Source organism: Salvelinus fontinalis, chromosome 6, assembly GCF_029448725.1.
Source record: "Salvelinus fontinalis isolate EN_2023a chromosome 6, ASM2944872v1, whole genome shotgun sequence".
Classification (NCBI taxonomy): Eukaryota; Metazoa; Chordata; class Actinopteri; order Salmoniformes; family Salmonidae; genus Salvelinus; species Salvelinus fontinalis.
Genome location: NC_074670.1, coordinates 37,994,230 through 38,022,229, shown reverse-complemented (window position 1 = coordinate 38,022,229; position 28,000 = coordinate 37,994,230). Strand labels below are relative to the sequence as shown.

The 28,000-nt window shown below is 44.1% G+C and overlaps 1 protein-coding gene across 1 annotated transcript in view; it reads right to left on the bottom strand.

Moving 5' to 3' along the window:
- Positions 1-28,000, bottom strand: part of LOC129857790 (NADP-dependent malic enzyme-like) — a 117,907-nt gene that overhangs the window by 27,996 nt on the left and 61,911 nt on the right. The window contains exons 4-5 of the mRNA XM_055926363.1: positions 17,018-17,093; positions 1,456-1,617 (exon numbers count right to left, since the gene is read on the bottom strand). Coding sequence (XP_055782338.1) covers positions 1,456-1,617; positions 17,018-17,093 — 238 coding nt within the window. The remainder of the gene's footprint in view (positions 1-1,455; positions 1,618-17,017; positions 17,094-28,000) is intronic.

Sequence of the window (28,000 nt, the reverse complement as noted above, 5' to 3'; positions counted from 1 at the left end):
AGGTTTACATCTAATTGTTGTATAAGATGAATGAGTGAGGATGATACTGTTTGTAAAATTGTGTAATGTGATTTTCGACTGTTTAATGAAGGAAACTCCAATTCCCTAAAAAGTTTCACTAAGTCCTTGGCACGCCCCCAGGGGTACAGACAGGACCGGGCGTCATGAGACAGCCCTTTTCGATGTTCCGAATAAAACCCCCACTTTGAGAATTTCTCAACAGACCATGTTTCTCTCAATTACGAGAGGACAAAGGTTGCAGACCAGCTTACCTCGATAACTAGAGGGCCAAAGTTTGAGACGATTGCTGAATCTTTTAACCATCCCACGTAGTTAAACTCTTAGACTATCAATACCGACAGAATAAGAACAAGTCTTTGATATTAATTACTAGTCTGCAGTTAGGAATTCGGTATCATTGAATGCAAAGAACGACAAACGCCGAAACATCTATAACGAAATGAATGAATGTCACTCTGAACTATGCATTCTAACCATGACCGAGAGAGAGAGGACAAAAACTCTAACAGAAACTAACTTTTCAACAGAGATCCCGACGACACACTGAGCGTAAATATATATATTGATTGCAATTGTTCCTGAATGAGTGAGCGTTCATGTGCAAAGGATTAACATTTCAATTGTTATAATTATCAACTTTGTAGTGTCTCATCTCAGTTGACCCCCACTTCCCTTTTTGTCCACCAAGCCGCGATATCGGTTTATCCCACTAAGGAAACCCCGTTATCATTTCCTTGTAACTATCTACTGTTTGTTTATGCATTTCTGTGAATTACTTTGTTAGTAAATAAATTATTTGAGACAATTGATGTATGGATGACTCAGTGAAGACTGGGTTCGTGCAGATAACCAACAATTTACGACGTTTGGAATGAGACTAACGTGAGATAAAGTAAATAATGAATTAATTAAGAAGACTAATTGATCAGATATGAAAATATCTGAAAAGTTATATAAGAAAAATTATAACTTTGTAATCTGAATATTTTCCTTGGTGCCCCGACTTCCTAGTTAATTACAGTTACATGATTAATCAGTTTAATCACGTAATAATAATTACAGAGAGTTATTTGATAAATAAGTCTTCAGTTTAATGATGCCAAAGACACGACAGTGCTTTTCTGTCTTGCATGGGTGAACAGTACGGCTTTCCTCAGTTGCGTTCAGGGTGTTTCCTCGTTGTAAAGTGTGAGAATTTCGCGTTTCTTGGCTGTTAGCGTTTGGAAATTTGGAGTTTGGAGACTGAGGGGCTTACCTGAATATAACGTATTGACTGGAGGGTGTTTTCTTAGCTGGCATATTACGTCTAGCATATAATATGTTACGAAGTTGACAGTTTTCTTTGTTACATAGTTGACGGGTGTCAAGTGTATCATCTTGTTTGCATGTAGCTATGCATGTATTCACTTGGTTGTTAGGTGTGCCTCTTCTTACCTCATTGTCTGTGCCCACATCCAGCATGACTGGCAGACACTGCTGGGGTGGCATGCCTCCACAGGCAGTGTAGAGTGCCAGTTTGCCCACAGGGATGCCCATGCCGTAGCAGCCCAGGTCCCCCAGGCCCAGGATCCTCTCTCCGTCTGTCACACACACCGCCTGTCAATCACATCACATCACACCTGTCAATCATACCTGTGAGTCTATGTCAATCAAATACATTATCAGTCAGAGCAGACTGTGTATGGCTCTAGATAACAGTAATTTTCTTTCGGCTTCCTGTTTGAAATTAACCAAATAAAATCTCAGATTAGCCAAAAATGTTATCATAATATCAGGCAGTGAAAATACAGTAACTAGCGAATAAAGCCAGCATATTCATTAGCCAATCAGTTTCAGTAAGTGTACATGATTAAACAGGAAATATTCACACACAATATTCACTACTGACACGTCCTGTGTCTGTAAAATACATAAGATGTTGTCAGTCAGAGCAGAATATTAGTAACTCTAGACAACGGTAGTCCCTAACCTCAAAGGATATCATCAAGCAGTCAGTGAAAATACAGACAGTAACTTGCAAATAAATCTATGTTCAGTAACTAATAATTTACTGTACAGTTAGCATACATTACATGGATGTGATTTAACAAAATATATTCAAACTAGCTACTGTAACAGTATTGCTTCCATCACTCCATTCCCATACTACCCTGCCAAGCAAACCCCCCACTAATCCTGCTTCTCTACACCATCTCCCCTGTAGGTCTGGCCCGGTCCTGCTTCACACAACCTAACCATGCACTCTTATTAAACAGAAAACAACAAATGAATTGCCTGACGTTCTCAATGTGGAATTTACAAACGAACGATTGTGTAACACAACCTGATCACCAGGGGTGTTTTTGGGCAAAAAACTTTATTGTCCAAGAAAATGTGTCTTTGGCTTCACAATAACTTGATTGACATAAAAACATCATCATGCTTAATAAATGACCAACAACAAATATATATGAAGACAATTATGAACTGGGTGGTTCGAGCTCTGAATGCTGATTGTCTGAAAGACATGTTATGTCAGACCGTACACCACGGGTAACATTTTTTTTTTACTGCTCTAATTACATTGGTATTTAAGTGATAATGCCTGAGAAGCCGGTGTTTGGATATGGCATGGCTGTTAGGCCTGAGACTAAGACAAGTGGCGGCAAACCGTGCCAATATATCCTCCAATCACCTGCTTTGGGGGGGATTATCACTTTTAGACAACGGGTTGAGCAACATATTCAAATAATGATTGACATATTTTCATTAAAACATTATTTTGATGGATTTATATCTATGGCAACATTCTTATCCCTTGCTTGATAGCTAGCCAACTACGGCTAACTTACAGTCACAGCCAGAATAACAGAAAACAGCTGCGTTTGCATTTGTTTAAGCTGTTTTCTAGTGACATTTATTTGGATACTAATGATGCGCAATTTCACCTGCCATATAAAATGTGCTCTCTCGTTAGGAAATTGTTTTTCAGAGGAGCTAGGCAACAACACAGATAACACGATCACTTCAAACTGAAGTTGGAAAGCTGCATTTCATTTAGTTTTACCTGTTTTATATTGAAATTTCTTTCTATACGCTACTTTTCAAAAGTTTGTGATCACTTAGAAATATTCTCGTTTTTTGTCCAGCAAAATAACATATTGATCAGAAATACAGTGTAGACTTTGTTAATGTTGTAAATGAAGCTGACAGTCCTCAACTGGCAGCTTCATTAAACAGCATCCGCAAAACACCAGTCTCAATGTCAACAGTGAAGTGGCGACTCCGGGATGTTGGCCTTCTATGCAGAGTTCCTGTGTCCAGTGCCTGTGTTATTTTGCCCATCTTCAACTTTTCTTTTTATTGGCTAGTCTGAGATATGGCTTTTTCTTTGCAACTCTGCCTAGAAGGCCAGCATCCCAGAGTCGCCTCTTCATTGTTGATGTTTAGACTGGTGATTTGCGGGTACTATTTAATGAAGCTGCTAGTTGAGGACTTGTGAGGCATCTGTTTCTCAAACTAGACACTCTAATGTACTTGTCCTCTTGCTCAGTTGTGCATTCTGGTTAGAGCTAGTTTGCACTGTTCTGTGAAGGGAGTAGTACACAGCGTTGTACGAGATCTTCAATGTCTTGGCAATTTCTCGCATGGAATAGCCTTCATTTCTCAGAACAAGAATAGACTGACGAGTTTCAGATGACAGTTCTTTGTTTCTGGCCATTTTGAGCCTGTAATCGAACCCACAACTGCCGATGCTCCAGATACTCAACTAGTCCAAAGGACAGTTTTATTGCTTCTTTAAATCAGCACAACAGTTTTCAGCTGTGATAACATAATTGCAAAAGGGTTTTCTAATGATCAATTAGCCTTTTAAAATGATAAACTTGGATTAGCTAACACAATGTGCCATTGGAACACAGGAGTGATGGTTGCTGATAATGGGCCTCTGTTCGCCTATGTAGATATTCCATAAAAATAAATAAGCCGTTTCCAGCTACAATAATAATTTACAACATTAACAATGTCTACACTGTATTTCTGACCAATTTGATGTTATTTTAAATGGACCAAAAAATGTTATTTTCTTTCAAAAACAAGGACATTTCTAAGTGACCACAAACTTTTGAATGGTAGTGTATATACCCATAAAAAATTATGCTGATTCATGATTTCGACTGGCTGAGAAAAGCTGCCTGACTGTCTCTCAATCCCAACTCCTAACCCCTACACATTAATTATTATGGGATAGCTGGAGATCGAATTTCAATATTGAAACGATGTTGCAAATGTCAAAGAGACAGATAGCGAGGTTTAAACCAATCTCCACTTTTGAAACCAATTGCTAGTCTAAAAGGAATTGGAGATAATGTCTAGATGCTTTTTACAGTGGAGATCAAGTTTATAAATTGGCTGACTGGGCTGATGAGACAGTGGATTGCGCAATGAGATGGAACAGAATAAATAGGCATTTCAACGTCATCGCTTTAGCCAGTGGTAACTTGTAGAATAGACACAGGCTGGAATGGATTAGACCCATCCGTTGTATAAAATAGCAGTAAGACACCTCTGGGGTTTGAGGTATATGGCCAATATACCGCAGCTAAGGGCTGTGTGCAGGCACTCAGCATTGCGTCATGCTTAACAGCACTTGGCTGTGGTATATTGGCCATATACCACACCTCCTCTGGCCTTATTGCTTATCGCATTACTCAACAACATGAAAGCAGATATAATTAAAAGGAACAATCTTCCCATGAATCGTACAGGTAGAATAAACCTCTTTGGAATAGCATGGCTCCCAAAGTTTCTATATGTATTTTCGGTAATACGAATTACCCCATAGAAGACATTATTTAAAAAAGTATCCCGTCATACGACTTTATATGGGCAAATAAAACTCATAGAATAAAAACAAAAAGTTTTACATCTCCCTACAGTGGGGCAAAAAAGTATTTAGTCAGCCACCAAGTTCTCCCACTTAAAAAGATGATAGGCCTGTAATTTTCATCATAGGTACACTTCAACTATGACAGACAAAATGAGAAAAAACAATCCAGAAAATCACATTGTAGGATTTTTAATTAATTAATTAGCAAATTATGATGGAAAATAAGTATTTGGTCACCTACAAACAAGCAAGATTTCTGTCTCTCACATACCTGTAACTTCTTTAAGAGGCTCCTCTGTCCTCCACTCGTTACCTGTATTAATGGCACCTGTTTGAACTTGTTATCAGTATAAAAGACACCTGTCCACAACCTCAAACAGTCACACTCCAAACTCCACTATGGCCAAGACCAAAGAGCTGTCAAAGGACACCAGAAACAAAATTGTAGACCTGCACCAGGCTGGGAAGACTGAATCTGCAATAGGTAAGTAGCTTGGTTTGAAGAAATCAACTGTGGGAGCAATTATTAGGAAATGGAAGACATACAACACCACTGATAATCTCCCTCGATCTGGGGCTCCACGCAAGATCTCACCCCGTGGGGTCAAAATGATCACAAGAACGGTGAGCAAAAATCCCAGATCCACACGGGGGGACCTAGTGAATGACCTGCAGAGAGCTTGTGACCAAAGTAACAAAGCCTACCATCAGTAACACACTACTCCGCCAGGGACTCAAATCCTGCAGTGCCAGACGTGTCCCCCTGCTTAAGCCAGTACATGTCCAGGCCCGTCTGAAGTTTGCTAGAGAGCATTTGGATGATCCAGAAGAAGATTGGAAGAATGTCATATGGTCAGATGAAACCAAAATATAACTTTTTGGTAAAAACTCAACTCGTCGTGTTTGGAGGACAAAGAATTCTGAGTTGCATCCAAAGAACACCATACCTACTGTGAAGCATGGGGGTGGAAACATCATGCTTTTGGGCTGTTTTTCTGCAAAGGGACCAGGACGACTGATCCGTGTAAAGGAAAGAATGAATGGGGCCATGTATCGTGAGATTTTGAGTGAAAACCTCCTTCCATCAGCAAGAGCATTGAAGATGAAACGTGGCTGGGTCTTTCAGCATGACAATGATCCCAAACGCACCGCCCGGGCAACGAAGGAGTGGCTTTGTAAGAAGCATTTCAAGGTCCTGGAGTGGCCTAGCCAGTCTCCAGATCTCAACCCCATAAAAAAATCTTTGGAGGGAGTTGAAAGTCCGTGTTGCACAGCAACAGCCCCAAAACATCACTGCTCTAGAGGAGATCTGCGTGGAGGAATGGGCCAAAATACCAGCAACAGTGTGTGAAAACCTTGTGAAGACTTACAGAAAACGTTTGACCTCTGTCATTGCCAACAAAGGGTATATAACAAAGTATTGAGATAAACTTTTGTTATTGACCAAATACTTATTTTCCACCATAATTTGCAAATAAATTCATAAAAAATCCTACAATGTGATTTTCAGATTTTTTCCCCCTCATTTTGTCTGTCATAGTTGAAGTGTACCTATGATGAAAATTACAGGCCTCTCATCTTTTTAAGTGGGAGAACTTACACAATTGGTGGCTGACTAAATACTTTTTTGCCCCACTGTAAGTCTGAAGGTGGTTTAACCTTCCAGACCTGGAATTATATCAACTCTCCACCCTGCGACATGCAGAGCATTCAGAAAGTATTCTGACCCCTTGACTTTTTCCACATTTTGTTATGTTACAAGCCTTATTCTAAAATGGATTAAATACAAACATTTTCCTCATCTATATGGAAGAAAATGAAATGGATTCTACAAGAACTAAAATCACTCCTTATAACACACCCCTATGGAACAATCCTTGGATAGCTTTTCAGAATTCACAGATAAATTGTCCCACATGGAAAACTAAAGGCATAGAAATCATAAATTACTTGGTAATAGGAAATACAATTATTTCCATGACAGAATTAAAAAGCCATTTTGGACTGACCAATGTACAGTCGTGGCCAAAAGTTTTGAGAATGACACAAATATTAATTTTCACAAAGTTTGCTCCTTCAGTGACTTTAGATATTTTTGTCAGATGTTACTATGGAATACTGAAGTATAATTACAAGCATTTCATAAGTGTCAAAGGCTTTTATTGACAATTGACAACATGAAGTTGATGCAAAGAGTCAATATTTGCAGTGTTGACCCTTCTTTTTCAAGACCTCTGCAATCCGCCCTGGCATGCTGTCAATTAACTTCTGGGCCACATCCTGTCTGATGGCAGCCCATTCTTGCATAATCAATACTTGGAGTTTGTCAAAATTTGTGGGGTTTTGTTTGTCCACCAGCCTCGAGGATTGACCACAAGTTCTCAATGGGATTAAGGTCTGGGGAGTTTCCTGGCCATGGACCCAAAATATTGATGTTTTGTTCCCCGAGCCACTTTTCCCTTATGGCAAGGTGCTCCATCATGCTGGAAAAGGCATTGTTCGTCACCAAACTGTTCCTGGATGGTTGGGAGAAGTTGCTCTCAGAGGATGTGTTGGTACCATCCTTTACTCATGGCTGTGTTCTTAGGCAAATTTGTGAGTGAGCCCACTCCCTTGGCTGAGAAGCACCCCACACACGAATGGTCTCAGGATGCTTTACTGTTGGCATGACACAGGACTGATGGTAGCGCTCACCTTGTCTTCTCCGGACAAGCTTTTTTCCAGATGCCCCAAACAATCGGAAAGGGGATTCAGACAAAATTGCTTTACCCCAGTCCTCAGCAGTCCAATCCCTGTACCTTTTGCAGAATATCAGTCTGTCCCTGATGTTTTTCCTGGAGAGAAGTGGCTTCTTTGCTGCCTATCTTGACACCAGGCCATCTTCCAAAAGTTTTCGCCTCACTGTGCGTGCAGATGCAGTCACACCTGCCTGCTGCCATTCCTGAGCAAGCTCTGCACTGGTGGTGCCCCGATCCCACAGCTGAATCAACTTTAGGAAACGGTCCTGGCGCTTGTTGGACTTTCTTGGGTGCCCTGAAGCCTTCTTCACAACAATTGAACCGCTCTCCTTGAAGTTCTTGATGATCCAATAAATGGTTGATTTAGGTGCAATCTTACTGTAAGCAATATCCTTGCCTGTGAAGCCCTTTTTGTGCAAAGCAATGATGACGGCACCTGTTTCTTTGCAGGTAACCATGATTGACATAGGAAGAACAATGATTCCAAGCACCACCCTCCTTTTGAAGCTTCCAGTCTGTTATTCGAACTCAATCAGCATGACAAAGTGATCTCCAGCCTTGTCCACGTCAACACTCACACCTGTGTTAACGAGAGAATCACTGACATGTCAGCGGGTCCTTTTGTGGCAGGGCTGAAATGCAGTGGAATTTTTCTTTGGGGGGGGGGGGGGGGGATTCAGTTCATTTGCATGGCAAAGAGGGACTTTGCAATTCATCTGATCACTCTTCATAACATTCTGGAGTATATGCAAATTGCCATCATACAAACCGAGGCAGCACACTTTGTGAAAATTAATATTTGTGTCATTCTCAAAACTTTTGGCAACGACCGTAGACATTTTCAAATACGATCTGAAATCTTGTATAGAAATAAGAGTAATGTTGAGGGAATCCTATTTGAGTCAGAAAAGGAAATTCATATGATAGGTAAGATATACAAAACCTTGCAGAGAGTCTATCCAACAAACAATCTCTTATAAATATAACCTATTGGAACAAAGACATGAAAATAACTGAAATTGGCACAAAATGGAGGGAGCATTCGAACATAACTAACGAAATTACAGTTCATTAAAATGAATGCTTAATCCAGTATGAACTAATGTATAGAATTATTATACGAGACAAAATTCACAAATTCGACAGCACAGTCATGCCTTAAGTGTAAAATGAACAATGACTCAATAATTCATGCCTTCTGTGAGTGTTATAAAGTCCAAAAGTTATGGTCGGAGATAGAAAGTTGGCTGTTTTACAATGCAAATGTACTTTTAAATCTATATATCTGAATATTTCAAGACATGGCATATGAGGGTGCGATGAGATACGCAATGGGTTGCACCATACTTTTCTCAATCATTTTGAAAAATGTTTTTCTTTAAATCTGGAAATCAAATGACATACCCAAATCTAACTGCCTGTAGCTCAGGACCTGAAGCAAGAATATGTATATTATTGATACTATTTGAAAGGAAACACTTTGAAGTTTGTGGAATCTTTGAAATGCAAAAGTAAGGCCATTATATCACTTCGGAGTCCAGGGACAGTTTAGATTTTGGCCACTAGATGGTAGTAGTGTATGTGCAACGTTTAGACTGATTCAATGAACCACTTCATTACTGTTCAAAATGGTGTATCACGTCTGCCCAAATGTGATGAATTGGTCCATTAATAAATGTTCAAGTACATAACTATAGAGAACATACAAACATGATATGGTAATATTCTGGGGGGGGGGGTTAGGGGGGGGTTGCAAGACACAGCAGGGGTTCAAACTGTAGAACCCAGTTCCTACATTTGAAAAATAAATTGATTTTAACAAACAAAACTATGCTACATTTTACCCTCAGGATGACAAATCAGAGCAAGATCACTGAATAAGTCCTTAATTAAGTACATTATTTACCTTCAGAGGTGAATGTATCAAACCAGTTGCCTTGATAAGTGTTTTGTTGTTGTGCACTCTCCTCAAACAATATCATGGTATTTGTTCACAGTAACAGCTATTGTAAATTGGACAGTGCAGTTAGATTAACAAGTTAAGCTTTCTACCCATATAAGACATGTCTATGTTCTGAGAAATGTTCTTGTTACTTACAACGTCATGCTAATCACATTAGCACATGTTAGCTCACCATCCCGCGGACACCGATCCTGTAGAGGTTTTAAGACAATGGAAAAATCTAAACTATTTATATTTAAATATTGAAAAGGTGTGGGTGACAGAGGAAAACAGATTAATGCAATATTTATTTATTTTATTGAACCTTTATTTAACTAGGCAAGTCAGTTTTACAATGACGGCCTACCAAAAGGCAAAAGGCCTCCTGCGGTGACGGGGGCTGTGATGAAGAAAAAATATAAATAAATATAGGACAAAACACACATCTCGACAAGAGAGACAACACAAGACTACATAAAGAGAGACCTAAGACAACGTAGCAAGGCAGCAACACAACATGACAACATCATGGTAGCAACACAATATGGTAGAAGCCAAAAACATGGTCCAAACATTATTGGGCACAGACAACAGCACAAAGGCCAAGAAGGTAGAGACAACAATACATCACGCAAAGCAGCCACAACTGTGAGTAAGAGTGCCCATGATTGAGTCTTTGAATGAAGAGAAAAAAACTGTCCAGTTTGAGTGTTTGTTGCAGCTCGTTCCAGTCCCTAGCTGCAGCGAACTGAAAAGACGAGCGACCCTGGGATGTATGTGCTTTGGGGACCTTTAACAGAATGTGACAGGCAGAACGGGTGTTGTATGTGGAGGATGAGTTCTGCAGTACTGTAGATATCTCAGATAAGGGGGAGTGATGCCTAAGAGGGTTTTATAAATAAGCATCAACCAGTGAATCCTGCGATGGGTACATAATCTTACAAGCACTGGAGAGAGATGCGGTGGGAACATGTGGGTCTGGGCAGGTGTGATGACATTAATGTTTGTGTGCGTCTGTCTGTTGTATTTTATCTATATATGTTTATATTGTTTGAAAAAATGTAATCTTGCAAAAAAAAGTTAATAAAAAAAATCATCAGGAGCACTTCATCATCATCAACTTCATAATATGTTCGATCCCAAAACCCAACATGCATGTGTGTTTTTCCATGATTAGTCTATGACGCAGGCCACTCTGGCACTTTACTTTTACAACCTTCTTCCATACTGGTTCCACAGCACCCTGACACCACCTCAAGAGATGATGTCATCCACCTAATCATGTTTTTAATGCCCAATGAACACATGATTAGGGGTTTATGACATTCTAACAGCAAAACCACTTATTATTTTTGGGAAAAATGTAATTAATAGTCCCATACACTTGGGGCATACTGATTTGTTTCAGGATTTGTAGCTTTTAGTATTGGAACTATGTAAGTAGGGCATCGGATCGTGATGAATAGTTTTATATGAGGTCCTGTGAGCTCAGGGTTTCAGAGGGAAATACCATTGTGTTGACAGCTGTGAACAGGTGGTAGACCGGCTAGAGGCTGCAGCAGGCATATCTTTACATGCCAAGAATACCTGGACGACTTGTCATACTGACTCTACAGTTGAAGTCAAAAGTTTACATACACTGAGGTTGGAATCATTAAAATTCGTTTTTCAACCACTCCACAAATTTATTTTTATCAAAAAATTGTTTTGGCAAATCGGTTAGGACATCTACTTTGTGCATGACAAGTCCTTTTTCCAAAAATTGTTTACAGACAGATTCTTTAATTTATAATCCACTGTATCACAATTTTAATGTGCAAGAAGTTTACATACAATAAATTGACTGTGCCTTTAAACAGCTTGGAAAATTCCAGAAAATTATGTCATGGCTTTAGAAGCTTCTGATAGGCTAATTGACATAATTTGAGTCAATTGGAGGTGTACCTGTGGATGTATTTCAAGGCCTACCTTCAAACTCAGTGCCTCTTTGCTTGATATCATGGGAAAATCTAAAGAAATCAGCCAAGACCTCAGGGAAAAAAAGGGTAGACCTCCACAAGTCTGGTTCATCCTTGGGAGCAATTTCCAAACGCCTGAAGGTACCACGTTCATCTGTACAAACAATACTATGCAAGTATAAACACCATGGGACTACGCACCTGTCATACCGCTCAGGAAGGAGACAAGTTCTGTCTCCTAGAGATGAACTTACTTTGGTGCGAAATGTGCCAATCAATCCCAGAACAACAGCAAAGGACCTTGAAGATGCTGAAGGAAACAGGTACAAAAGTATCTATATCCACAGTAAAACAAGTCCTATATCAACATAACCTGAAGGGCCGCTCAGCAAGGAAGAAGCCACTGCTCCAAAACCGCCATAAAAAAAGCAAGACTACGGTTTGAAACTGCACATGGGACAAAGATCGTACTTTTGAGAAATGTCCTCTCGTCTGATGAAACAAAAATAGAACGGACGAGGCTTGCAAGCCGAAGAACACCATCCAAACTGACGCACGGGGGTGGCAGCATCATGTTGTGGGGGTGCTTTGCTGCAGGAGGGACTGGTGCACTTCACAAAATAGATTATGTGGATTATGTGGATATATTGAAGCAACATTTCAAGACATCAGTCAGGAAGTTAAAGCTTGGTCACAAATGGGTCTTCCAAATGGACAATGATCTCAAGCATACTTCCAAAGTTGTGGCAAAATGGCTTAAGGACAACAAAGTCACGGTATTGGAGTGACCATCAAAGCACTGACCTCAATCCTGTAGAAAATTTGTGGGCAGAACTGAAAAAGCATGTGCGAGCAAGGAGGCCTACAAACCTGACTAAGTTACACCAGCTCTGTCAGGAGGAATGGGCCAAAATTCACCCAACTTATTGTGGGAAGCTTGTGGAAGGCTACCCGATACGTTTGACCCATGTTAAACAATTTAAAGGCAATACTAATTGAGTGCGTAAACTTCTGACCCACTGGGAATGTGATGAAAGAAATAAAAGCTGAAATAAATCATACTATTATTCTGACATTTCACATTCTTAAAATAAAGTGGTTATCCTGACTGACCTAAGACAGGGAATATTTACTCTGATTAAATGTCAGGAATTGAGGGGCCTCCCGGGTGGCGCAGTGGTCTAGGGCACTGCATCGCAGTGCTAACTGCGCCACCAGAGTCTCTGGGTTCGACCCCAGGCTCTGTCGCAGCCGGCCGCGACCGGGAGGTCCGTGGGGCGACGCACAATTGGGCTAGCGTCGTCCGGGTTAGGGAGGGTTTGGCCGGTAGGGATTTCCTTGTCTCATCGCGCTCCAGCGACTCCTGTGGCGGGCTGGGAGCAGTGCGCGCTAACCAAGGGGGCCAGGTGCACGGTGTTTCCTCCGACATATTGGTGCGGCTGGCTTCCGGGTTGGAGGCGCGCTGTGTTAAAGAAGCAGTGCGGCTTGGTTGGGTTGTGCCTCGGAGGACGCATGGCTTTCGACCTTCGTCTCTCCCGAGCCCGTACGGGAGTTTTAGCGATGAGACAAGATAGTAATTACTAGCGATTGGATACCACGAAAATTGGGGAGAAAAGGGGATACAATTTTTTAAAAATAAAAAAATGAAAAAAAGTCAGGAATTGTGAAAAACTGAGTTTACATGTATTTGGCTAAGGTGTATGAAAACTTCTGACTTCAACTGTAAATGACAAGAGCATGACTTGATATGGATGCCTGATGAAGACCTAAAGGTCGAAATGTTGTTGTAAATAAATATCATCTGGGAGTATGAGCAGCAGTGCGGCATTTTCCTTTCTGTTTTCCATGAGTTTGCCTACAACTCCAGCACCTGCGGAAAGTAACTGGATGTGCGTATGTTATTCAGCTTTTGTACAAGATCATGACTTAGAGGATATTAGAGCACAGTTGGATGTAATGGCCTCAAACAGGCCAGAACCCATTGACATCAATGCATGATTTACGAGAAAGTTGGAGTTACACTATACAGTGCCTTCGGAAAGTATTCAGACCCCTTGACTTGTTCCACATTTTGTTACGTTACAGCCTTATTCTAACATTTATTACAAGAAGAAAAAAAGTTTTTAATTTAAAAATAATAAACAATAATATCACATTTAAATAATTATTCAGATCCGTTACTCTGTACTTTGTTGAAGCAACTTTGGCAGCGATTACAGCATAGAGTCTTCTTGGGTATGATGCTACAAGCTTGGCACCCCTGTATTTTGTAAGTTTCTGCCATTCTTCTTTGCAGATCCCCTCAAGCTCTGTTGGATGAGGAGCGTTGCTGCACAGCTATTTTCAGGTCTCTCCAGAGATGTTCGAGTCTGGGCTTTGGTTGAGTCACTCAAGGACATTCAGAGACTGTCCCGAAGACACTCCTGCGTTGTCTTGGCTGTGTGTTTAGGGTTGTCGTCCTTTTGGAGGGTGAACCTTCACCCCAGTCTGAGGTTCTGAGCACTCTGGAGCAGGTTTTCATCAAGGATCTCTCTGTACTTTGCTCCATTCATCTTTTCCTCGGTCCTGACTAGTCTTCCAGTCCCTGACACTGAAAAACATCCCCACAGCATGATAATGCCACCACCATGCTTCAATGTAGGGTTGGTGCCAGGTTTCTTCCAGACGTGGCGCTTGGCATTCAGGCCAAAGAGTTCAATCTTGGTTTCATCAGCCCAAAGAATCGTGTTTCTCATGGTCTGAGAGTCCATTAGGTGCCTTTTGGCAAACTCCAAGCGGGCTATCATTTGCCTTTTACTGAGAAGTGGCTTCTGTCTGGCCACTATCATAAAGGCCTGATTGGTGGAGTGCTGCTTGTCATTTTGAAAGGTTCTCCCATCTCCACAGAGGAACTCTGGAGCTCTGTCAGAGTGACCATCAGGTTCTTGGTCACCTCCCCGACTAAGGCCCTTCTCCCCCGATTGCTCAGTTTGGTCGGGCGGCCGGCTCTAGGAAGAGTCTCGTTGGTACCAAAAATATTCCATTTAAGAATGATGGAGGCCACTGTGTTCTTGGGGAAATTTAATGCTGTAGACATTTTTTGGTACTCTTCCCCAGATCTGTACCTCGACACAATCCTGTCTCGGAGCTCTACGGACAATTTCTTCGACCTCATGGCTTGGTTTTTGCTCTGACGTGCACTGTCAACTGTGGGATCTTATAGAGACAGGTGTGTGCCTTTCCAAATCATGTCCAATCAATTGAATTTACCACAGGTGGACTCCAATCAAGTTGTAGACACATCAAGGATTATCAATTGAAACAGGATGCACCTGAGCTCATTTTCGAGTCTCATAGTAAAGGGGCTGAATACTTATGTAAATAAGATATATTTTTATACATTGGTAAAAATGTCAACACCTGTTTTCGCTTGGTCATTATGGGTATTGTGTGTAGATTGCTGAGTATTATTATTTATTTAATCCATTTTAGAATAAGGCTGTAAAGTAACAAAATGTGGAAAAAGTCAACGGGTCTGTATACTTTCCGAAGGCACAGTATACACAAAGGTATGTAGACATCCCTTCAAATGTGTGGATTTGGCTATTTCAGCCACACCTGTTGGTGTCTCCATAGACAAACATTGGCAATCTCCATAGACAAACATTGGCAGTAGAATGGGCTTACTGAAGAGCTACGACTTTCAACGTAGCATCGTCATATGATGCCATCTTTCCAACAAGTTAGTCCGTCAAATGTATGCCCTCCTAGAGCTACCCCGGTCAACTTTAAGTGCTGTTATTGTGAAGTAGAAATGTCTAGGAGCAACAACGGCTCAGCCAAGAAGTGGTAGGCCACATAAGCTCACAGAATGGGACCGCTGAGTGCTGAAGCGTGTAGAACGTAAAAATCGTCTGTCCTCGGTTGCATCACTTACTACCAGGTTCCAAACTGCCTCTGGAAGCAACGTCAGCACAAGAACTGTTCATCGGGAGATTCACAAAATGGGTTTTCATAGCCAATCAGCCGCACACAAGCCTAAATCACCATGCACAATGCCAAGTGTTGGCTGGAGTGGTGTAAAGCTCGCCACCATTGAACTCTGGAGCAGTGCATTCTCTGGAGTGATGAATCACGCTTCACCATCTGGCAGTCCGACGGATGAATCTGGGTTTGGCGGATGCCAGGAGAACCCTACCTGCCCTAATGCATAGTGCCAACTGTAAAGTTTGGTGGAAGAGTAATAATGGTCTGGGGCTGTTTTTCCATGGTTCGGGCTAGGCCCCTTAGTTCCAGTTAAGGGGAATCTTAACGTTACAGCATACAATGACATTCTAGACGATTGTGTGCTTCCAACTTTGTGGCAACAGGTTGGGGCAGGCCCTTTCCTGTTTCAGCATGACAATGCCCCCGTACACAAAACGAGGTCCATACAGAAATGGTTTGTCGAGATTGGTGTGGAATAACTTGACTGGCCTGCACACAACCCTGACCTCAACCCCATCGAACACCTTTGGGATGAATTGGAAAGCCGACTGCAAGCCAGGCCTGGTCGCCCAACATCAGTGCCCGACCTCACTAATGCTCTTGTGGCTGAATGGAAGCAAGTCCCCGCAGCAATGTTCCAACATGTAGTGGAAAGCCTTCCCAGAAGAGTGGAGGCTGTTATAGCAGCAAAGGGGGGACCAACTCCATATTAAAGCCCATGATTTTTGGAACGAGATGTTCGATGAGCAGGTGTCCACATACCTTTGGTCATGAAGCGTATGTGTGCTTTTCAGTGGCGGCTGGTGGGAGAAGTTATAGGAGAATGGGCTATTGTAATGGCTGGAACGGTATCAAACATATGGATACCACATGTCCTCCTATAGCTCTTCCCACCAGCTTCCACTGGTGCCTATCCCCAGTTATCACACTGTCCATACAGAGAACTACCAGGAATGCTAACCCCTGACTTCTAAGCCAGGGCTGCCCAACTTCCTCCTGAAGAGCTACTCTGTTGCAGAGCAGAATTTCACTCCAACCCTGATCTAACACACCTCATTCTACTAGTTAGCAGTTCACCAGGACCTTGCGTCGCTGGATCAGGCGTGTTATTTACAACAGGCCTGGCGCAAAACCATGCATATGTAACCGATGTGAAATGGCTAGCTAGTTAGCGGTGGTGCGCGCTAATAGCGTTTCAATCGGTGACGTCACTCGCTCTGAGACCTGAAGTAGTTGTTCCCCTTGCTTTGTGGCGCGATGGGTAAAGATGCTTCGAGAGTGGCTGTTGTTGATGTATGCAGAGAGTCCCTGGTTCGAGCCCAGGTTGGGGCGAGGAGAGGGACGGAAGCAATACTGTTACACATACCCAGTAGCAATACCTGCCTTAAGCCATCAGACCGAACAACTAGGCCTAACAGTGAAAAGGGCATAGCACCCCTAATAGAGCGATTTGGTGCCATTTCAGACACAACCTATTTCTGCATTGTATAGGGAAAGGCCATTTCAGGTTTGACCATAGACTTACGCGTATGTCTTTCTCTGGCCAGCTCTGGAGCACGGTGGAGATGTGAGTGAGGTCATGGATGGTGATAAAAAGCCCCCTGGAACAGATCAGAGATCAGATTAGTTATAATGAGTGAGACTAGATAAACTGTTTACAGTACCTTTCACATTGCACATCAATTACCAGCATAAGGAAATACTGTAATTTTGCTCAGTGCAGGGTCAGTACGGAGAAAAAACATTGTCTTTGTATTCAGTTTCAAATGGTTCTTTGATACCTGAATGGAAGCTTGAAATGAACTTTAAGCACTATTTGAGTAGCTTTTTGAAGTTAATACAATTTTTTTGCCCTTTTCCCCCCCTACTTGTGCTGTAATATCCCAGAGCAGATGCCACCTGGAAAATGGATAGCTGGGCCAGGGACCCCTGTAGTGCTCCTCTGCTCCAGGAAAAGATAGAGAGATACGCTTAGTCTGTGTGCGTAGGCACACAGGGTGGGAGGTCCAGCCCAGAAGGGTTTCAGCTCGGCCCAACAAAGCCATCTGCCCATGATGTGGAGGCACTATCATCTCCATATGTGCCAGCAACAACAAAAAAACATCTATATTGTAAAATCTGTTCATAAACTAAAAACACAGGTCAAAGCTGGAAAGCGAGAAGGAAAATGTGAAGCAGCAAACAGCCCAAAGCCTGTTAAAAAAGAACCAGAACACAAAAAGGTTTGGAAAGAAGGAGAGACATAAACGTGTCACATAAAAACACCCTGATAACTTAAAAGTTTCAGCTGAGGTTGACCCCAATGTCATGGCTGGGTTTTAACTTTCCTGCAAGACTTCGGTAGCTACAGACAATAACAGACAGTAACAGTACAACAAGTCTAATATTAATGACAAACCTGTCACACCCGGATCTGTTTCACCTGTCTTTGTGCTTGTCTCTGCCAGGTGTCGCCCATCTTCCCCATTATACCCTGTGTATTTACACCTGTGTTCTCTGTTTGTCCGTTGCAAGTTTGTTTTGTTTCGTGAAACCTACCAGTGTTTGTTCCCCTGCTCCTGTCTCTTCCTGCTCCTGTTTTCTAGTTTTCACAGTTTTGACCGTTCTGCCTACCCTGACCCTCAGCCTGCCTGCCGTTCTATACCTTGCCCCGCCTCACTGGATTATTGACCCCTGCATGCCCTGACCCTGAGACTGCCTGCCGTTCTGGACATTTTGCACCCTCTTTGGATTACTGACATCTGCCTGCCTTTGACCTGTCGTTTGCCTGCCCCTGCACTAGAAATAAACGTTTGTTTCTTTGACACTGTCTGCATCTGGGTCATACCCGAAACCTGATAAAACCTGATGACACAATCCTTGTATGAAGGCCCACTAGATTAGAGCATTGGATTCTGTTGTGAGATTCAGATAGTCCTGAATACTCTGATAAAATGATGGGTCACATTTCATCCCCCTGAGAAACTGGAAACCTTCCTACTACATCATATCATATGGAAATGGAAACCTCTGGAGTTGAAACTTGGGTTAGTTTCCATGGTGTGTGTGTGTGTGTGCTTGTCTGTTTGCATGTGTGTGTCTGTGCACGTATACATCTATATGCATGTGTGTACGAGGCTGATAGAGGACCAGTCAATATGAGGGCCACATTACTTGAGTTAAAGGTAGAGAGAGAGAGTCTCTCACACATGGTGACCCACGTCACTCACCCCGGGGCTCTACATATTTGGCCTCCATAGGTAAACACTGTGTCCTCCTGCCACATTTCTGATGAATTTGAGTCGACATTTCCAAAATAAGAAAAGAGAGAAAGAAACACACAACGAGGAAATGAAGAGCAGGAAGTAAGAGATGAAAATTCGATTTTACAGCAAGAGAAAAAGATTGAACGAATAAGAGACGAGAGAGAGACAGTGAGAGCGAGAAAGAAGGAAAGGGAGAGAGGGTTTGGAAGGAAAACCTTGAGTTGAGACCTGTTAGGGAGGTCAAAGAGGGGACCAAAACAAGAACAAATGGGACATAAAATCAAAAACATCCACGGTCAGTCACACTCTTTAAAATGTTTAAACTGGACCAGCAATGGCTGCCAGAGGTCACGCACGTAACGAGAAAGCTAACGATCAGTAACAACTCATGTGTTTGACCATCAGTGATCAAACACATGCACACAAACACACATACATCCTGTTTGACATGCTTCATTGTTGGAACATTTGATTAGTCTGTCTGTGTGTCGTTTAAACAGCTGTGAAGAGCTGGATTTGCTTGCAGTGTGTGTGTGCAGTGTTTTTGTGTGCCTGTGTGTGTGCCTGTGTGTGTGCGTGTGCGTGTGCGTGTGCGTGTGCGTGTGCGTGTGTGTAACCTGTGAGAGTTGCGTGTGTGAGAAGCCTGTGAGAGCACTGGGCCAGTGGAGTGTGTGAGGCCTGCTGGGTTTGTTTGCCTGCAGCGACCGTGGGGCAGAGAGCTGTGCTGCTGCCAATTCCAGAGCTAAGAGATCCAGGTCAGGGAAAGGAGCATGTTGATGGTGGTGTTCGTGGTGGTAGGGGATGGTCCTCATTGGCTGGACTGATCCCATTTACTGGTGTTGGTGAAAATGACTTGTGATATGTGATAGACATGGACATGGTTCTAAACACATTATGACCATAGATGTTCCTTATTACAGCATAATAGCTCTATTATTTGTTCAAATATCTCACTTGAATTCTCCCAATCGGTCTCCAGTTTCTTCTATCGTTCTTTCTCTCTCCCCTTCTCTTCCGTTTCCCCTCTCTCTCTTTCCCACTCACTGTCTGTCTATCTCAACTCTCTTCAGCGCTGTCGGGGGAGACGTTGACCCCTGACGCCTTTCCCCCGATCCCCTCTCAACATCTGTACAGGGCCTCCAGCACCTTCTCCATCCATTAGGAACAGTACTGGTGTTATAATAGGACAGGGAGAGGGCCATTCTTCTGATAAGCTGCTAGAAAAATCATCAGTCACATCTCCTAGGCTGAAGAGAAAGGGGAAAGGGGTGAGATATTGAGAGCTGAGCTTTCTCACCAAGAGTCTAATGACCCCATACTCATAATCACAGTACCTCTCAGAATCACCTCATCTGGATCTAGGTGTCAAAATAAAAGGTAATCTTGAGTGGAAGGAGACAATACTGTTTAACAATGTATATGAGTGATCAAATGTTTTGAGAATGCACACCTTGAGATTGATACAGAATGAGATTGGTGAGGAGTGTTTGTGGAGCGTGTAACTGTCTTGAGCTGTCTTGTAACTTGAGCACTGATAGGTGGATGGTGTCCCGACTGTCCTGTGAGGATCCAAATAGGTCAGACCAGCTTTGCAATATATAACTTCAACCAGACCACCTCTCTCACCCGCAGAGGGGGGAGACAGGAACTGGTGGGGGGGTTGACAGCCCACACCCTGTTGTAAATCAAGGACAGAACATTCAGCATCTCTCTCTAAATTCACCCAAGGAATGTGCCTTTGTCTTAAAGAAGATTTTCTTCCGCCAAAACTCTAACACCTTCAAAAGCAAATATTGGAAAAATATTTATAAAATAGAACGTGGGGAATGGGCAGAGGTGACCTAAAAGAACACTAATGTCAAATGATGTCATTAACAATGTTACTAAGGAAATACTGAACTTTGAAAAGTATACCCACAATATGTGTGAAGTGTCCATAAAATCCGTTGTGCATGAAATATGAAAATGTATGAGTGTTTTTGTTAAGAGGAACATGATTTTAGGAGCCTTAAGGGATAATAGTTTTACAAAACGGAACCACCCCTTTTGAACGAACTGTATAAAATGATATGTTAATTCTTAACCCATCAGACCAGAGAGATGTTGAGATGCAGCTCATGTTTAAAGTGGTTTAAACTTTGAACTCTCAACACGGAGACAAGTCACCTCCAGGACAATCACTGGTACGGCTGATTAGCTGTCCTAAGCATCTAGAAAAAGGACATTTAAGTGGGACCATTCCATTAGTCTGTTCAAACCATCATTTTACGCTACTCTCATCACCCCACTGGGAACCATCGACATGGCTGGCTAGCCTATCTTCAAAGAAGCATCTTCCAGGGCGAATGGAAGTAGAATAAACTCTGTAGTTCTGTTCAGGACTATACGAAAAGTCACCGGATACCGGACGACTGCAGAGGAGAACAACAGTAGAAGACAGGTGGGGACCCCTTTGGACAATCAGAGCCTTACAAGCGTGCCGCGTAAAAGGCACAGTCATCAGATTAATGAGTGTAAAGTCACGACAACGGTATAGTCTTAGATAATAGAAAGGTCAAGTTTTAAGCTAGCCTGTGTAGAACTTTCTTGGAGACTGTGTAGTGAGTGAGTGAGTGAACAAAAGACCAGAGGAAAGAAGGAAGAGAGAGAGAGGAAACAAAACCGCACTGAAATCGGCAATACCGCTGACCCACAACCCAGCAGAAGACACAACCCAAGGAGTGTGTGCCAAGAGTGGGACTGCAGCATCAATACAGCCCCAGCAGGAGCTGCTCTCTACACTTGACCCACAACATGGCCAGAGCCCCAGAGAGACACCAACTTCTGACAGACTACCGACCCGTGTCCTCAACAAACACAGAGCGCCAACCACTCACCCAGAATACATCCGCCCCCTGAGCGTCGCCGCTCACCCCATTCAAGACTCTCTCTGCTGCTCGTTAGCCATAACCTCTGACCGGCTAAACTGTCACTAAGCAGTGCGAGCTGTATGTGAACACAGTGAGAATGCAATGGGAGGTGAAACAACGTGTGCAAGTTGTGCCGTTCAACGCAACTTTTTTTTGTCAAAGTCCAATAAGTCAATCTTAATAGGATATTGAATGCATTCTAAAATGTCACTCAAGAGACTTCTAAAGTGCTTTGACCAGCCAAAAGGCCAAGGCCCAAACAGTGGATTACATAAAACATTTGGGACAGTTTCCCTACCTACAATACCATTAATACTAGGAATACCTAGGATAGGATAAAGTAATCCTTCTGACCCCCCCCCCCCCTTAAAAGATTTAGATGCACTGTTGTAAAGTGGCTGTTCCACTGGATGTCATAAGGTGAATGCACCAATTTTTAAGTCGCTCTGGATAAGAGCGTCTGCTAAATGACTTAAATGTTAAATGTACTAGCCTTCATTTAATGTGCATCTGTGATTGGCGTGGACAGATAGAGTGGAAAGATATAGGCCTGAAACATGAAGTCACAAATGATCAAAACTCTCAGATGTTCATTAGTAATGGTCTAATTCACCACATCGCTATGAGCCAATGGTCTAGAATAATAATGAGGACAATGCAGTGAAGGCAATAACTTTACTCTGCAAAGAAATCATCTGTTTGGACTGGAGATAATTTGTGACATAGCAAATATCTCTGGTATTGACTCTTTCCAAACCCAACAGAGAACACTGTGGAATACCCTTGTGACACCTTTTGGGGTCATTCGAGAAATGAAGTATTTTGTCTCCTACCAAAACATATCAATCGCACATTTGCTTCTGTCAATAGACTGAAAAGACAGGAGTGTGGGGTCTTGCACATGCTGACCATCCAGCTTTTCTGTCATCCCTCTTAAGATTAATGTGTTGGGCAGCTCCTCTAAAGACCACTATATAAATATGATAGAGAGAGAGAGAGAATATCTTTGACTGGATGTGGTAAGTGACCGCAAGCTGAAGAAAAGGACTGACAGTATAATATTTGAGCCATGAGGTCGCTGGTTTCAGCTTTCTGCTTCTTCCTTCTCCTTGTGGTATTTAAATACATGTCCCAGAACTTTTGCGACTACTAAGTATTGTTTATACCTCTATCTTTGGGCTGGATGTGACAATTTGTAGTTCATACATGCAGATTTACTGTCTAACCTCAATTGGCCACAAAATCCCTAGTTTGAAAGCGACTGTTTTTCTGGAAGCTGTGCAGCGCCATTTTTCCTACATGTTCCCCCACCTGGCCCAGCCCCCTAGCAATTTGAGTTCAACCAATGAACTTCAGCCCCTCGACATTTGAGTGACAGATGAGGCACATCATGCACACACAGCAGAGAGAGAGAGAAAGAGATAAAAATGACACTAGATGGCTTAATGAACTAGAGATTGAGGCAAGGGTCAAACTGTACTCACTCACAGCAGCAGATGCAACATACTCAATATCAATAAAAAATAGATTGATTGTGTTTGTTTATCTTGAAACTAAAGTTAAAACTAACTCAAGCAGGTTTCACATGACATGCAAAAGAATGACATTGCACTAAGGAAGCCGTGATAGCCTCTATGGACACACCTGATGCCCAAATTGATGACTTATGTCACACAGCTGAGAGTCGAGTGGAGAAGGATTCATTCGGTTCAGTAAGTTGACCTGATGAGCCCTTCCCAGCTAACTAGTTTATGCTTGTGGCTAAAAACTTCATCAAGAATTTGAAACTTGTCTGCCGAAGTTGGGACTTGGGAGAGTGTTCAGAATCGTTCCGTTTTTAAATCGGAGTAATTGTAATGTATAAAAAAAAAAATGTAGCCATTAATGCTGTAGTTGTACATTTTGTACATTTCTGTGAAAATCGCGTTTTAACCGTAACCCTGGTCTCATATTGCATATTGGTAACGGCTACACTATCTAGCTACACCCCTCTCCTTACTGCCAGTATGGAGGGGGAATTACTGAGGATCAACTGTACTATTTGTACAGGCTTTGATCTTATCCCATCTTGACTACTGTCCGGTAAAATGGTCAGGTGCAGCAAAGAAAGACCTAGCAAAGTTGCAGCTGTCTTAAGGGCAAGGCGTGCTGCTTTGTTTTAACTGCACACACAGAACTAACATCAAAAACATGCATGATAGCATTTCATGGTTGAGGGTTGAGGAGAAATTGACTACTTATCTTCTAGTCTTTTAAGAAACTTTTGTGTTGAAAATGCCTAACCATTTGTATAATCTACCGTGGCTTGTCTTTTAAAAGTTGCAGCATACTGCAGCACAGCTTGCGTGGTGCCGCAAAATTCTATGGCATGTTATTTAAGTGCCCACCACTGGTATCATTAATGCTAGTTAGTGCTAGTTTGACCACCAGATGACATCTTTGAGAAGCATTTGATACCCTTCAATAGTGGCTGTACTGGAGAATTTAAAACCTTTTTTTTAAGAATATGGGACTGATTTTAAGAAATGTAGCTTAATTCATTTGATTAATATTATGTTGTTTCTATTCCAAGAAAAACGAAAAACCCTCTGGGTTTCCATTAGGATGGAACGGAAAATACGGCGCTGTACAAAGTGACGGTCGGGAGTAAGCTACAGTACTGGGCTATTTAGCTAAACAACCACTGTGTCGTGCGAGCATGTGGGAGACCAGGGTTCAATTCCCCGATGGGGAGGAAGGAGTAGGCTGTTAAGGCTGTCAATGTCGTTCTCCTCCTCAGACGAGGAGGAGCATGGATCAGACCAAGATGCGGAGAGGTAAGTGTTCATGATTTAATGAAAATAACAGGAAAACACTACAAACTACAAAACAACAAACGTGACATACCTCAAAACAGTCCTGTGTGGTCCAACCACTGACACAGGAAACAAACACCCACAAAACACCAGTGAAACCCTGGCTGCCTTTGTATGACTCTCAATTAGAGACAAACAATACACACCTGTCTCTAATTGAGAATCATACCAGGCCGAACACAAAACCCCACATAGAAATACAAAACATAGACAAACCCACCCAACTCACGCCCTGACCAACTAAAATGAATACAAAACAAAGGAAAACAGGTCAGGAACGTGACAGAACCCCCCCCTTAAGGTGCGAACTCCGGGCGCACCAGCACAAAGTCTAGGGGAGGGTCTGGGTGGGCGTCTGTCCACGGTGGCGGCTCTGGCGGTGGACGAGGTCCCCACCCCACCATAATCAATCCCCGCTTCTTTATCCCCCTCCCAATGACCACCCTCCCACTAACCCCACCTAAATGAAGGGGCAGCACCGGGATAAGGGGCAGCACCGGGATAAGGGGCAGCACCGGGATAAGGGGCAGCACCGGGATAAGGGGCAGCACCGGGACAAGGGGCAGCACCGGGACAAGGGGCAACACCGGGATAAGGGGCAGCACCGGGACAAGGAGCAGCACCGGGACAAGGGGCAGCACCGGGACAAGGGGCAGCACCGGGACAAGGGGCAGCACCGGGACAAGGGGCAGCACCGGGACAAGGGGCAGCACCGGGACAAGGGGCAGCACCGGGACAAGGGGCAACACCGGGATAAGGGGCAGCACCGGGACAAGGAGCAGCACCGGGACAAGGGGCGGCAGGTCCTGGCTGAGGGACTCCAGCAGGTCCTGGCTGAGGGACTCCGGCAGGTCCGGGCTGAGTGGCAGCTCCGGACTGTAGGGCAGCTCCGGACTGTAGGGCAGCTCCGGACTGTACGGCAGCTCCGGACTGTAGGGCAGCTCCGGACTGTAGGGCAGCTCCGGACTGTCGGACGTCTCTGGCAGCTCCTGACTGGCGGGCGTCTCTGGCAGCTCCTGACTGGCGGGCGTCTCTGGCAGCTCCTGACTGGCGGGCGTCTCTGGCAGCTCCTGACTGGCGGGCGTCTCTGGCAGCTCCTGACTGGCGGGCGTCTCTGGCAGCTCCTGACTGGCGGGCGTCTCTGGCAGCTCCTGACTGGCGGGCGTCTCTGGCAGCTCCTGACTGGCGGGCGTCTCTGGCAGCTCCTGACTGACGGACGGCTCTAGCGGCTCCTGACTGACGGACGGCTCTACTGGCTCGGGACAGACGGGCGGCTCTAATGGCTCGTGGCAGACGGATGACTCAGATGGCGCTGGGCAGACAGATGGCTCAGACGGCGCTGGGCAGACAGATGGCTCAGACGGCGCTGGGCAGACAGATGGCTCAGACGGCGCTGGGCAGACAGATGGCTCAGACGGCGCTGGGCAGACAGATGGCTCAGACGGCGCTGGGCAGACAGATGGCTCAGACGGCGCTGGGCAGACAGATGGCTCAGACGGAGCTGGGCAGACGGGCCGTTCAGGCACCGCTGGGCAGACGGCAGACTCTGGCCGGCTGAGACGCACTATAGGCCTGGTGCGTGGTACCGGAACTGGAGGTACCGGGCTGAGGGCACGCACCTCAGGGCGAGTGCGGGGAACAGGAACAGGGCACACTGGACTCTCGTGGCGCACTCTAGGCCTGGTGCGTGGTACCGGAACTGGAGGTACCGGGCTGAGGGCACGCACCTCAGGGCGAGTGCGGGGAGAAGGAACAGTGCGTCCAGGGCTCTGGAGACGCACAGGAGGCTTGGTGCGTGGTGCCGGAACTGGAGGCACTGGGCTGGAGACACGCACCATAGGGAGAGTACGTGGAGGAGGAACAGGGCTCTGGAGATGCACTGGAAGCCTGGTGCGTGGTGTAGGCACTGGTGGTACTGAGCTGGGGTGGGAAGGTGGCGCCGGATATACCGGACCGTGAAGGAGGACACGTGCTCTTGAGCACCGAGCCTCCCCAACCTTACCAGGTTGAATGGTCCCCGTAGCCCTGCCAGTGCGGCGAGGTGGAATAGCCCGCACTGGGCTATGCAGGCGAACCGGGGACACCACCTGTAAGGCTGGTGCCATGTACGCCGGCCCGAGGAGACGTACTGGAGACCAGATACGTTGGGCCGGCTTCATGGCACTCGGCTCGATGCCCAACCTAGCCCTCCCAGTGCGGCAAGGTGGAATAGCCCGCACTGGGCTAAGCACGCGTACTGGGGACACCGTGCGCTTTACCGCATAACACGGTGTCTGACCAGTACGACGCCCTCTTACTCCACGGCAAGCCCGGGGAGTTGGCTCAGGTATCCAACCCGGCTTCGCCACACCCCCCTTTAGCCCCCCCCCAAGAAATTTTTGGGTGAGACTCTCGGGTTTCCGTGCTAGCCGCGTACCTTCATAACTCCGGTTCCTCTCTCCGGATGCCTCTGCTCTCCTAACTGCCTCCAGCTGCTCCCATGGGAGGCGATCCCTTCCAGCCAGGATCTCCTCCCATGTGTAGCAACCCTTGCCGTCCAAAACGTCTTCCCATGTCCATTCCTCCTTCTGTCTCTGCTGCTGTCGCTGCCCTTCTCCACTCCGCTTGGTCCTCTTGTGGTGGGTGTTTCTGTTAAGGCTGTCAATGTCGTTCTCCTCCTCAGACGAGGAGGAGCATGGATCAGACCAAGATGCGGAGAGGTAAGTGTTCATGATTTAATGAAAATAACAGGAAAACACTACAAACTACAAAACAACAAACGTGACATACCTCAAAACAGTCCTGTGTGGTCCAACCACTGACACAGGAAACAAACACCCACAAAACACCAGTGAAACCCTGGCTGCCTTTGTATGACTCTCAATTAGAGACAAACAATACACACCTGTCTCTAATTGAGAATCATACCAGGCCGAACACAAAACCCCACATAGAAATACAAAACATAGACAAACCCACCCAACTCACGCCCTGACCAACTAAAATGAATACAAAACAAAGGAAAACAGGTCAGGAACGTGACATAGGCTGTCTTTGTAAATAAGAATTTGTTCCTAACTGACTTGACTAGTTAAATAAAAGGTTACATAACAAGCATAACAATTCTACACCATAATTGTAGTCTAACCAATACCCAAACGGAGATTCAGTCTAAATAAAAATGTCTTTGGTTTATCAAGACCAGTCCCCATACATGTCTCAGAGCAGCGGTAAATGTCAATAATTACATATAGAAGATTGGAGGATTCTAAATTTAAACCAAAAGCCGCCTCATGGGTCTCCCAGGGGTAGCCGGCACGGGTATCTGTAGCAACTCATTTTGCATTGCGGTGACTTAGACAGCTGTGCCACTGGGGAGGCCCCATCCATAAAGTATCAAAATACAGAGAGGTGTTGGTAAAGGTATATTGTCCTGATAATAGCCCACAATGGGCTATTATAATACTGTACATGGTGTCCAGGTCAGGATAACCAAAAAAAGTATTTATTCAATTTACTA